Here is a 14,147-nt window from a genome sequence, read left to right on the forward strand (position 1 = left end):
AAAGGGAGGGAGGGGAAAATCTGCAAAAATGAATACAAGGTATAATGTTATTAAAAATTACTCATGCATATATACTGTCAAAAATGTATAATTATAAAATTAATAATAAAAAAAGAACTGTGTCAAATTTATAAGAACATAAGTCATTCCCCAATTGATAAATGGTCAAAGGATATGAACAATTTTCAGATGACGAAATTAAAGCCATCTATAGTAATATGAAAAAATTCTCTAAATCACTATTGATTAGAAAAATGCAAATTAAAACAACTCTTAGGTACCACTCCACACCTCTCAGATTGGCTAAGATAAGAGGAAAATATAATGATGAATGTTGGAGGGGATGTGGGAAAACTGGGACACTAATATATTGTTGATGGAGCTGTGATAGAATCCGGCCATTCTGGAGAGCAATATAGAACTGTGCCAGAAGGACTATCAAACTGTGCCTTTGAGCAGTATTTCTATTGGGCCCTTTTTGATCTGATTTTTCTTGTGCAGCATGATAATCGTGGAAATATCTATAGAAGCATTGCATATGTTTAACATATATTGGATTACTTGCTATCTAAGAAAGGGAATGGGGGAAGGGAGGGAGAAAAAATTGGGAACGCAAGGTTTTGCAAGGGTGAATATTGAAAACTATACATTTATTTTGAAAATAAAAGCTTAAAAAAAACAAACTCTGTTTTACATCTCAGAGATGTTACATTATTCATCCAAGGCAGTCATTAAAACAACACTGTTATTACCAGTACTGAATTTACAATTCTCACACCTCTCACTCCACACCTCTCACATTGGCTAAGATGACAGGAAATGATAATGATAAATGTGGGAGGGAAAATTGGGACACTGATGCATTGTTGGTGGAGTTGTAAAAAGATCCAACCATTCTGGAGAGCAATTTGGAACTCTGCCCAAAGGGTTATCAAACTGTGCACACCCTTTGTGATCCAGCAGTGCCATTACTGGGTCTGTATTCCAAGGAAATCATAAAGAGGGGAAAAGGACCCCCCTCTCTCCCCCCCTTTCCTCCCCCCCCCCCCCCCCGCAATGTGGCAGCACAGAATTGGAAAATGAGTGGATGTCCATCATTTGGAGAATGGAGGAATAAGTTGTGGTACATAAAGATAACCGGACTCGCCTCTGGCTGCTCTAGGGAGCGCTTTGCATAGTTCCCGGTCTACAGGTTCCTAAAAGTGTCCTGCGCGGGACCCAGGCTCTCCCCAGGCCTCAGTTTCCCTCTCGCTGGATAAGAGCACCACTGGTCCCTCCTCTCTGGAGGCGGAGCTGAGCGGGTGCTTCCCAGGCATCCCCGATTGGTCAGCGGGGCGTAGGGCGTGGCCTCCCCTCGCGGCTGCTCCGTGCACCCAATCCCGGCTGTCAATAAAGTTTGCTCGAAAGCCCAGCGAGGGAGGAGGTCTGACACTTCCGCCTCCGAAGAGGCCGGGCCGAAGCCGGGCTAGGGGCCGGAGCGGCGGCGGCTGGATGAGAGGGAGGATGGAGCCCGAGCCCGATCTGGAGCTGCTGCTTCAGGAGGCCCGGGAGAGCATCGAGGCGGCGCAGAGCTACCGGCGCGAGCTGGGCCAGCGGCTGCAGGGGCTGCAGGCGGCGCGGAGGCAGGTCCGAGTCCGAACCCGAGCCCGAGACGGGTCCGAGAGGGGGAGGGCGCGTGAGGGGGCGCGAGGGGAGGGGCGGAGCCTGAGGGGCGAGGGGCGGGGTCTGCAAGAGGACGTGTGAGTAGAGGGGTGCTGGGGCGGAGCCTGTCGGAGGCTTGTGTAGGGGTGTGAGTATGCTCCCGGGAAGGGCCCGGGAGAAGCTGCTGAGGGTCCGAACTTCTCTTAGGAACACTGGGGGGCGTGGTCTCCCCCAGACTGGGGGAGGGGCCAATAGGGAGAATTGGGAGCAAAGTTTGACCTGGGAGAAGAAACAGGGGAGGGGTTGAAGAGCCGAGAGTGTAAGGAAAAGGGTGGGGGTTGGGTAGGGGTCCCGTGTGACTCCCTTCGTGCCTTAGCCCTCCTCGCTGTTGAGGACTAATTAAGGACTGGCCAGGCCTCTGAGTCCCCTTCGGGGGCTGAAATTCTGTACATAACTTTCTATAATCATTTTCTGTGGTTCATTGCTAATGGATGAAGGAGTACAAAGAATGCGTGAAATCTATGCAATTTATCCGACTGAAATTGTCAAGGAAAACATCTCAGGCCAGATAGTCCTCTTAACGGGGTGAACAAAGCTTTTAATGAAGGGACTTTTTCTGAGTGAATGAATACTTATCTCTTATTTCCTAACATCGCTGCAGTTGGTGACCTACTGTGATTATTTGTGTGTTTATATAAAAGATTACTTTTTTTTTTAACTATAAACTTTCTCACACTTATAAGAAATGTAAATTTAGTACTGGTAGTGTATATTGTGTTGTGTTCTCCTATGTTGTGTCTTCCTTATCTTGACCAATTTTGTAGCGCAGGCATAGGCCGTGTATTATTTTTACTTTAGAAAAGGTGACCCACAACCTGTCATCCTGGATGGGGGGGGGGGAAGGAGGGGAAAATTAGAACAAAAAGTTAGGCAATTGTCAGTGTTGTGAAATTACCATGCATATATCTGGTAAATAAAAACTATTAAAAAAAAAAAAAGAAAGAAAGAAAGAAAGAAAAGAAAAGGTGACCCAGCAAGAGGGTTTGCTACCTAAGTATAGCAATGGCCAAGCTCAAAAGGGAATTCTGGTGTCTCTCCATAGATATCCTCGCCATAATAAAAGTCTTTGAAACAAGAATCTCAAAGTATTTACAATATGACGGTTACAGTCTTGCTTTTGTTTTCATGGGAAAGTCCCTTTTTAAAAAATTTTAATTTTTGCCCTTTGACCTAGTCTATCATGGTTATTTTCTTTTATCTGAGTATGGTCAATCTTATTCCATTAAAAACTGAGTTAAATATTAAAGTACTTATTGTAGTAATTATTTCATGTGGATATAACTTTTCAAAAGTAATTTAATGTAATTCTTTTTTAAATGTATTGAGTTATTTTCATACAGGCTTTTTCATCTTGCTCCCAAATTTAGAGGCGATAAATTTTTTCTTTATAACTCAAGCCTTGTATTGTATTTAGAAATATTTCATAAAGATCTAATACCCTGTCTTCTTGGTTGTACAATTAGAACATACTTCCAGTTAGATTTGTGACGACTTGGCCTCTTTTGTGGACTGACTAATGCTGTACTTTCCCTTTCATGAAAGAGCCCTGTGTGTTCGACTAGTGCTAGTTAAAACAATTTCTGTCCCCAAAGCAAATTAAGGGTGTATTTTGAATGTTGGTAATTTATACTTAGAAGAATCAACCCTCTGTCACTTTCATTTCAATGGGAGTTTGTACTATAAAAATGTTATCAAAGAAAGTATTTATTGCTTTTTATCAATGGCTGAGTCATTTTTAGGGTTCAATCATTTTTATGACAATGATCCAAAATGGAAATTTATGGCATCATTGTCAACAATTATGCTTGAGGTAAAAGGAAAGAAAGAACTCTTCTCCAATTTGCTTGGACGATAATTTCTTTCGATAAATAATTTTATTTTTTCTTAGTAAAGTTTTTCCTTTCATCTTTTAAAAACATTTTAGTAAATCATATGCAATTTCTCAAGTATGAGACCGTGATTTTTTGTAGAGTTGTTTCTGTAAATGAAAGTTTAGAAAGAATAAAACATTTTGCATGTCTGTCAAAAATAAACAAAATTGTCGACATATATAAGCTTCTTCACTTGTGGTTACTTTGGTGCCCTGCCCAGAGAAAAGGAAGTTCTGTGTAGTGAGTAGGAGTGTCTGTAAAGGCCAGAAATGAGTTTGTTTTCAAGAAACTGTATCATTTTTACCACTCTCCTTACCTAAATGAAATTGAAATTGTTAAGAGAAATTCTTAGCTTACTGAAATGCTTGGTCAAATCCTTGGTGATATGATGAAAATACAAAATAAATGAACTCTCCTATTCTCTTTGGAGATCATTCAAAGGAAGAATTAACCAGTTATACAAGGACATGAAATGTTTACTTCCTTAAAGTTTTTTAGAGCTATTTTTAAACTTGTAGTGTTGGTTTTTACACTTGTGTGTGATCTAAAGCACTATGACCTAGTCTTCTAAGACTGTTTATGTGAATTGCAAAACATTTTCTCTATAAATTTTCATGATATAGTCTGTCCTTATTAATTAAGTCTTCCATGCTTTGAATTAAAAGCATCAATATGTATGTTGAAATTGGATAATTATCCAAAAAAGTGAATCAGTATATGAAAGGAACTGTATAATTACAGCTCATTATATGTTATAACATACACTTTAATCATTTTGACATGTGGAAATTTACCACTTATGGATTTTTTTTTTTTTACTTCTGTGTCTTTAATTTCTCTCAATTTTAACAAATTTTAAAAAATAATAATAACTTTTATTTCCCCAAATATATGCAAAAATAGTTTTTAACATTCACTCTTGCAAAAACTTGTTCCAAATTTTTCTTCCTCCGTTCCCTCTTTCCCTAGACAGCAAGCAATCCAATATATGTTAAAAATGTGTGATTCTTCTATAAATATTTCCATATTTATCATGCTATACAAGAAAAATCAGATCAAAAAGAAAAAAAAAAAAAGCAAGCAAACAAATAACAAAAACAGGTGAAAATACTGTGCTGTCATCCACAGTCAAGCCCCATAGTCTTCTTTCTGGATTCAGATGGTTCTCTCCATGACAAATCTATTGGAATTGACCTGAATTACCTCATTGTTGAAAACAGCCATGTCCATCACAACAGATCACCACATAATCTTTTAAAAAATATTTTTCTTATTAATGTTGTGAAATTTCTTGCAAGTTTAGCTAAGTTCTCTTTGGACAGTCATTCCCAAAGGACAGAAGAACACATTTCTTAATAGCAAGATTGAGTCAGACATAGGACAAGCTGCACTACAGAATTCTAAATTCTATAATAGAGAAACTGGGACAGGAAAAATTCACTCATCAAGGGAAAGAGTGCTACAATTGCTCCCTTTACCTCCTATTGCCCTTCTTTCTGTTACTCCATTTTTGAAGATTATGCAAAATCCAGTGTAGTATGCTTTGATGTTTATGGTGTGTATGCAGTACAATTCATGAACAAGAGAATTCCAAGGTAAGGTTGAACATTTTGATACTACAGGCCTGCAGGTTTAGTTGTGTGCAGTATGTGATTACAAAGCGCATATATCATAGGTTCAACTAGTAATGTTAGTAGCAATCTCATTTTGCATTAAATTACTATTTTGTCTTTCAGTTCACCATATTTGCACAAATATATAAGTAGCATAAAAAGTGACCTCTTTTAGATATTAGATATTTTAAAATATTAATCGCAATAGTAATTCACGTTTATATATTGCTTTATGGTTTATAAAGTGATTTTCTTTACAACAACCCTGTGGAGTTATTAGTATAATTATTTTCATCTCCTTTAATAAATCTTTGTAAACTAGATTTCAACAATTATTTTTTTTCAAATTAAAGGACATTATGCAGGTTGGATATGGAGTCAGGAGAATGCCAGGGGAGGGGTGCCTCCTTTGGGCCACATTCAAATATTCTGTTTCAATCCTGGCTGTGTTTTTTTGTTTTTTTTTTAAGTGTTTATGTAAAATAATAGCTAATACTTATCTAACACTAAAGTTTGCAAAGTGCTTTATATATGACATCTCATTTGATCCTTACAATTACCCTTGGAGATAAATGCTATTATTCCCATTTTACAGAGGAGGAAGATGAGGTTTGATCTGTTTTGCCCAAGTTCACATAATTGAGAAAATATCTAAGGAAAGATTTCAACTCAAGTCTTCTTATTCCAAGTTTATTATTAACAAAATGTAGTATTAGGTATTTGGTTGGGAATTGATATATGTCTGTAGTTAAGAGTTAATGAGGATCTTGACTTGAGTTTTGTAGCCCAAATATCTCTACCTTTACCTCCAAAGAATTATAAATAAAGCTAGGATGATGATTGCCAAGCACTGTGTAAGAGTAAGGCCATAATCCTAATTTTGATCTTCAGGTTGAAGAAAATATTTATGGAGATAAGGCTGTATTTTACTATTTAACAGTCTTGATGAATTTATTAATTGATGGTAGAAGAGGACAGGCAGCCTTAGCTATGTAGATAAATAAAATTTGAAAATATGGATAGAAACCTATAACAAGGATTTCCAAATACATATATAGAAGATTACTAAAGTAGCCTTCCAAGGTCAGCACAGTTAAAATGAAGACTATAATTAGAAACAGGCACTTTGAATCTTACAAAGGCATCATTCTTACTCATACCTTTTTGTAAGGGAGACTGCACTCCAGTGGGAAGAATATCGGATTTGGCATTTGAATCACGGCTTTTCTGTTTACTCATGGTGTGGTTTTGGTCCAAGTCACCCTCTCTGACTCATGGTTTCTAATTCTTTATGATAATAGATGGTAGGGGAACAGGTGGGAAACAGACCATTTTTGATCTAGCAATTCTCCAGCAATTTGTCCAGATTTATCTTCTGATCCTTCCTCCTCATTGACAACTCTTTTGTCTATAAATATTTTCAGGTCTTCTCAGTCATAAAAGCGATGCAAAAAATAATCACCTCTCTCTGCTTTTGTAGTATCATACTTGTAGAAAGAGGATTCTTCACTTGCCTACTCCACTCCTTTCTTTTTTAATTCTTTGAAGTCCTAGAAATTGGAGTCATTTGCTGTGCACCCCTTCCTTCATCAAGATACTGAAATTGTTTTCTCCGGGATTGTAAAATGATCAGATTTTATAATTTAATTATGGTTTGTTCTCATGTCTTGACCCATTCTTAATAGTCACTTCCCTCCTGGCTCCTATGGCCCCATTTTCTGGCACTTTCTTATAGTTGTTTCCTTGTTTTACTTTAGTGACTCCTATTCTTTTTCCTTTCCCCTAAAAGTACATCAATCCACAAAGCTTCATTTATTCACTTTTTTATTCACTCTGTCCTTAGCAATCTCATACACTCCTTTGGTTTTAGTTATTGCTAAGTAACTCCCAACCTTGCATTTCCTGCTCAAAGTAAGGTCTCTGCCCTTTGTATTTGATACTTCCTCCTATGGCAATTTCATCTACATTTCATGGTTCCATCTGATACTACAAAGATGGCTCTAAATTCTGCATATTTTCAGTCCTGCCCCTTCTCGAGCTCTAGAGATATATATATATTTTGGCTGCCTGCTAGATATCTCTACCTGTCCCAACTTCAGACTGAATGTATTGAAGAGAATTTCCTAAAGCCTGGGTGATTGTGTCAGCCCCCTTCTTAATAAGATTAGTCAATATCTAAAACCCAATGCCCCATTCTCTATCACCCGGGCTGGAGACCGTGATCATTTATTCTTTCCTATCTTCTATTCTAGTCAGCTTCTAAGACCTGTTCATCCTGTTTTTTTATTCTGTCTAGTCTCCTTTACTTCTGAAATGTCTGCTACGTCCATTCCCTTTACTTGTCGGGTTATTATTCATGTCCTCATTTCCATTTACCTGGACTGAAGATCTAGTCCCCTTATTGTTATCTCACTTCTAGTCTGTTTTTATACATTGACCTTCCATATTAATCATCCTAAACCAAAGCTGATCACTTAGTATCTCTATTCAGAATTCCTCAATGGCTTCTCACTGTCTACTAAGTAAAATACAAGTCTCTATTGCTTCTTCACTTTTCTTATTCTCATAGAACATAACGTAGTGCTTTGACTGTAATAAGTACTCTACATGTGTTTGAATCCATTGTATTGATAAGTAATATTTGTCGCACAACCTCTCCCCCAAAAAACATTGATAGTTCTAAAAGTCATTTTAATGAATTTTTAGTTATGAAGTCCACGATGACTGTTAGTCATGGATATCTTGGCAGGGGTATTGCATATATTCTTATTTAATAATCAACCAAGCATTTAATATATCTCGGGCATTGTTAGTCCTGGATGATACATATTCAAAAAAAGAATTAAACAATCCCTACTTTTAAGTCATTTGCATTCTGACTAGGGAGACAAGTTCATATATAAGTATATAGAAAATAAAGATAGAACGGTTCAATATAAGATAATTTGGAAGAACTAAGCACTGACAATTGTGGGGCAGGAGGGAGATCAGGAAAAGGTTCTTGTAGAAGTAGAGTTTTTCAACTGTTTGGTCATGTATACATATATTGTATTTAATTTATACTCTAACATATTTAACATGTATTGGTCAATCTGCCATCTGGGGGGCAGGGGGAAGAAGGGGAAATATTGGAACAAAAGTTGTCAACGTTGTAAAATTACCCATGCAAATATCTGGTAAATAAAAACTATTATTATTTAAAAAAAAAAAAAAAAAAGAAGAGTTTTTGTCTTTCACACATTTTGGTGTTGAGATGGTGTTGAGATTTGGTGACCTCAATGTTTTCTGAGCTCATCATATTTTAAATAAAAAAAAAAACCCAGTCCCAGTGATTCCAATTGGATTAGATCCAGTACATTAGAAACTTTGTAAATTTGTACAAATGTTCTACATTACTGGAGAGGGTTTAGTGGAAAGTTGGAACAGAGTGTAGTAGGAGTCAGTTTTAACAGTCTTTATCACAATTTTTTTTGGTGACACATTTGTGAATACTCCTACTCTTTGGACAGTTCTCAATTTATAATTTTTTTCCACTTTCATTGTTATTGCATCCTAAAGACAGATGCCATTTTTATTATAATAGCTCATATTTGTATAGTGCTTTAAGGATGAGATATAAAATATTATTCTTAAAGTAATCCTATAAAGTAAGTAGTACAAATTGAAAGAAAAACTTGAATTTTTTCCTGGTTAATATGCATTTATTTGCTTTTCATTCTTTTCCCTACATTGAGAAAGAGGAAAGAAAAACCAAATTCTTAAAACAAATATGCATCATAAAGCAAAAACATTTTGACATCGGCCATGTCCAAAAATATGTCCTATTATACATCTTGAATCATCATCTGTCAAACAGAAAATAGATAGTATGCTTTGTTATCTGTCTTCTAGAATCCTGGATGTTTCTACATTAATCAGTGCTCTCAAGTCTCTCAGAGAGTTATTTTCTTTTTTTTAAAAAAAGGTTATTTGTCTTTACAATTTAAATTATTTTTCTGATTCAGCTAACTTTTCTACAGGTGTTCATACATTGAATCTTTCTTGTTTCTCTGAAATCATCTTCCATTTTTTATAAACACTGTGGTATTATATTTATATATCATCATTTGTTCATCTATCTCCTTTTTGGTGGTCACTTGCTATTCAGTTCCTTGCCATTACGAAAATTGCTGCTTTAAATATTTTTGACTGCAAAAAATTCTTTTCTTCAATGTTCTCTTTGGGATAGTAGAAATATTACTAGATCCAAGGGTATGTATAATTTAATGGCTTTCGGGCATATTTCCAAATTTGTGCAAGTTTTATTTGCCCAGTTTGACAGATGAGAGAACTGACGTTTTGAGAGAGTAAGTACTTTGCCCAAGTCACTTAGCCTCCAAAGTCAGTTGTATTCTTTCTGTGACATTGTATTCCCTCCCTGGATTGGTCAGGAATTCTGTCAGAAGGTATAGAAACAATTCACTTTCCAATATTTTGGACATTTCCTAATCAATTCTCCCATATATCTTAAAGCATATTATAGAATTGTAGATTTTTAAACTCTGGCCCTTTGAGATCATCTGCTCTGATCTCTTTATGTTATAGAAACTTTGAAGCCAGAGGGTTTCTGGGATTTGCCTACTATTGAGCAGGCCAGTAAAGAGCCTAGCTGAGCTTCAGATCAGATCCTGTGGGCTCTTCCTGTGCCACAGGGCTCTGAGCTGTTATTTATTGACATGCTTTTACTTTGGTTTCTGAATCAAGTTTCAATTTAAAGTCTGGCTTTTATTAGTCTTGAAATAAAATCCCAGGTAAAATATGTGTAATGATCATTTTTAGAAGCTGTTTTATAGTAGGAATTCTTAGCCTTTTTGATATTATGAATCCCTTTGTCAGCTTAGTGAAGCCTGTGGACCTCTTTCTGAGTACAGTATTTTTAAATGCAGAAAACAAAAGAGACAATATTACAAAATATTAAGAATTCCTGTTTAAAGAGTCATTCCCTGTTTTTGTGTCAGACTAATAAATACTGTAAAAAAAAAAAAAAAAAAAAAGCCTATTGGAGCTAGTTAGTACTTTTAAATGTTTCACAAAACCAAAGTAAAAAATTGGTTAAATATGTGATCAAGTTCAATATGGTGAGCTACTATGTACCAGAGAAATCAAACACAGCTGGTGCAGATTAAAATTGGGAAATATTTGACAAAATAAGTAAAAATAGAACAGGATGCAGATAATATTAATATATAATTTTCTAGGTATTTATGTGACTCTAGGTTTCCTTATATATGGTTTATTAACATCCATTTCTATTCAAGTTTGACATCACTGCTATCCATACACCATAATATTGGAGGAAAAAGATTCTTGTTCTAAGGCAGCCTCTAATTTTCTAGTAAATGAAAGACTTTGAGTAACATGGACAAAGCCTGAAGTAGGCTTCCAGGAAGTAAGGAGGTTTAGCATATTCCCATATCCCTAGCTTTTTTGCTGCTCTATATCCAAGTATTTCCTTTTTTTGTAGGTGCTAAAAGAAAAACAAGATATGTATAGATACTATAATAGTTGAGAAGCTTTTGAATTCTTTCTGAAAAGGAAACTGACTTTCCTTAACTGAGGTACTTCCTATGTGTGCTGTATCCGTTGCTTATAAAGCTCTAATGCAACCTCTTTTGTGAGCTGCGTACTGCAGAATTTCCTGAAGTATGATGTAAGTAAAAGCTATAATAGTTTATTTGTATATGTTACTTTTCTCTGTGCTTTCTGTGATTTTAAAAAATTTCTTAGAACTACATGATAAATCCAAATTAAATACATCAAATCTGTTGCCTTATCTTGACTTGTTTGAATTTATTTCATACCTGTCTTTTGATAAAATGATAAATTAAAATTCTATTTTTTTTCAGTCTGAATTTCTGTCTTAATATGTATACTATATTTTGATATATTCTTCCCTGGATATCTTTTCTTGGTTATTAAAAACTAGGCACCATGAATCTGAAATGGAACACAAATATGGGTGAGGATAGTAGAGTTTCATTTGATATTTCATTCACATGATAAAACTTACAAAACTTGGTATGTGCTTTTAAAAATTTGTGTAATTCTATTTGTGTCCTACTTTGTGGGAAAGTCCCATCTTGAATAAGATGTCAATTGCATGCTAAGTGAATTCTTTGACATTTTGGGGAACATGCAAGTTAAATGTATAGACCAGAAGCATTTTCCTGACATCTTTTCTTTGGAAAATAAGCATTTCATTTACTTGAACATTCTCGGTTAGATTAAAAATTAATATGTAGTTTGTAGTTATTCTAACAGAAGTCTGTTATTTCTACGAGATATTTTCTCTATTGTGACTTTTAGTTCATTCTTTATCAGTTTTTAAAATTAGAAATGAATTCCTAATCTTTTATCAGTTTTTTCTTTTAAAATAAATTTTATTAATGTTTTATTTTTATGTCACTTACATTTCTTCCTGTAACCTTCCCCTGCAAATTATTCCATAAAACAAAAAACTTTTTCCCCATCCCTGTTCTGTGAAGAAGCAGGGGGAAGTTATCTCTTTTTTTATACTTGTGCTTTGTAATTGTGCATTATATATTTTCAAATAATTTTATGGTTGTCATTGTGTTCATTATTTTCTTTTCTCTACTTCACTTTGTATCAATTCATATAAGTTTTTCCACTCTTATCTGTATTTATCATATTTGTTACTTCTTTTAACATAATACTATTTCATTACAGATCTGTATAGTTTTTTATAAAACTATCGCCCACATTTGTAATTACACTATACTTAGTTAATGTTTATAGAGAGTACAATTAATAATAATTACAATGATAATCACCAATGATATCTAATCAGTCAACAAGTAATCTAGTTTCTTTAGACAAATACATGAAGTAGGGGATATGGTAAAATAAGGCAGAAAAGATAGTCTAAGTTGTGAAGGACTTTAAAGGTTAAACAAAGGAGCTTATATTTGATCTAAGATATGAAGGGAGTTTACTTATGCTTACACTTCAGGAAATTAGAGGATCAATGATGTCATGCCTATAATTTGGGAATATTGCTTAGGCAGATGCATGAAGAATAGATTAAAGAGTGGACAGACTTGAAACAGGGAGTCATTTAGGACTTTTTGCAATAGTTCAATTAATAAATGATGAGGGCTTGAATTAGGGTCGTGGCTATAAGAATAAAGTGGTAAACCTACTAAGACTTGACAATAGGTCATATATATGGAGTGAGGGAGAGTGACCCCAAGTTTATGAGTTGTATGGTGGTGCCTTTGATACCAACAAGGAAGTTCAGAAAATGAGTGAGAGTTTAGGGAAAGATGAGTTCTGTTTTGGACATATATTTAATTGGACATTAATATGCCTTAAAAATTAACAAGTCACTTAAGATTGTCATTTTTAACCTCATGGTAATCCTATAGTACTATAAGTGTTATTATACTTGTAATTTTATGGGTGAGTAAATGGAAGCTTAAAAAAAATTATTATTTCTTTTCCCAAAGTTACAAGCAATAAGTTTCAGAGCCAGGACTTAGACCCAGGCTCAAGTTGTAGTGTCCAGGTGACAACTATGTAGTATCCTAGAATTACCATCACATGTCATCTTGCAGTATCCATCTCATTCTATATTTATGATCACAAGAATACTGTGAATTATCCTGGTCCTTTTCAGAGGTTCTGATTTTCCAATTTTTATGTTTTTTCAGATCAAAGAGAGTGCATCACAGACAAGAGATGTCCTCAGGCAACATTTTAATGATCTAAAGGGAACCCTCAGGAAGCTCTTAGATGAACGATTAGTGTCCTTGTTGCAAGAAGTGGACACCATTGAGCAGGAGACTATCAAGCCATTAGATGATTGCCAGAAACTTATTGAACATGGAGTCAACACTGCTGATGATTTGGTCCGAGAAGGTAGGAGCCTGGAGTCCTTCTCAAGTTTTTTTAACTGAAAATCTTCTGAAGAGAGGAGAATATGTACATGTGTTTGGAAGGATTATGACATCTTAGTGATTTAGTCTGAATTCAACAGATTTTTTCCAACTTTGGTAGTTTTATAAGATGTTCATGATTGTCTTTTTAATACTTCCATATGTAATTCAGAATGATTCAGATGTATAGAATGATCTGTCAAACAGAAACATGTCTGATTTCAGATTTTGTCACCTTGCTCTGCAAAAACATAGCTAACTACTTTTAAGTTCTCTAGAATTGTTGGAAGGCCCTCTACAACTCATCTAGTCCATTGACCTGGCTTGTCAGGAAAGAGGACTTAGGCCCAGAGAGAATAAGGGACTTATTTGTCCAACATCACACAGGAGGCAAGTATCAAAAGGCCCTTGGGCTCTCAGGCTCAGCATGTTTTCCGTTACAACATGATATCTCACCAATCATATAAATAAAAGTAGTTTGTAAATTAATTCTTCACAGTTAACAACTGTTTTTCTATCAAAGACCAATAAGTTGAGCAGAAGAAGTAGGTAGAAGGGAAGAACCTCTGATTTCACTGGTATCAGGGATTCCCAAATGAAGAAATATCTCTTTCTATTTAAGACAACTTAGAGTCTTGTAGAATTGCCTATTGCCCTCACCCTAGCTAAGAACCTTTGCTATAGTGACCCAGTGGTATTTTGTCAGAGTTCAGGTCTTTTGGCTCCTTAGAAGGGACTTCCAAGGCCTGCTCTCCAGTCACACAGTCTTTCTACACTGCAAGTGTGGGACTTTTGTTTACATATCAGGAAAATGAAATCTTGCTCATGACTTTGGGCATTACTTACCCTATACTTGTAATAGCTATAATCAAACTCGTAACAGATATAACCTTTTCTTCAGTGTTCAAATATTCATCACAAATACAAGATATGTCTGATGGTTGCCCCCTTTATACCAAAATGGAGACATTAAACTCAAACATCAGAAGTCCTATCAAATTGTCACCTTACTCAGTCTGCTTTGTCCC

General features: G+C 35.4%; 1 protein-coding gene across 1 annotated transcript in view; it reads left to right on the forward strand.

The window, feature by feature from the left end:
• The first annotated feature begins 1,394 nt into the window (after window positions 1-1,394).
• The window catches only part of CRLF3 (cytokine receptor like factor 3), a 35,073-nt gene continuing 22,320 nt past the window's right edge, over window positions 1,395-14,147 (forward strand). The window contains exons 1-2 of the mRNA XM_074263630.1: window positions 1,395-1,626; window positions 12,895-13,102. Coding sequence (XP_074119731.1) covers window positions 1,492-1,626; window positions 12,895-13,102 — 343 coding nt within the window. The 5' untranslated portion in view covers window positions 1,395-1,491. The remainder of the gene's footprint in view (window positions 1,627-12,894; window positions 13,103-14,147) is intronic.

The sequence above is a fragment of the Sminthopsis crassicaudata genome, chromosome 4, assembly GCF_048593235.1.
Source record: "Sminthopsis crassicaudata isolate SCR6 chromosome 4, ASM4859323v1, whole genome shotgun sequence".
Lineage (NCBI taxonomy): Eukaryota > Metazoa > Chordata > Mammalia > Dasyuromorphia > Dasyuridae > Sminthopsis > Sminthopsis crassicaudata.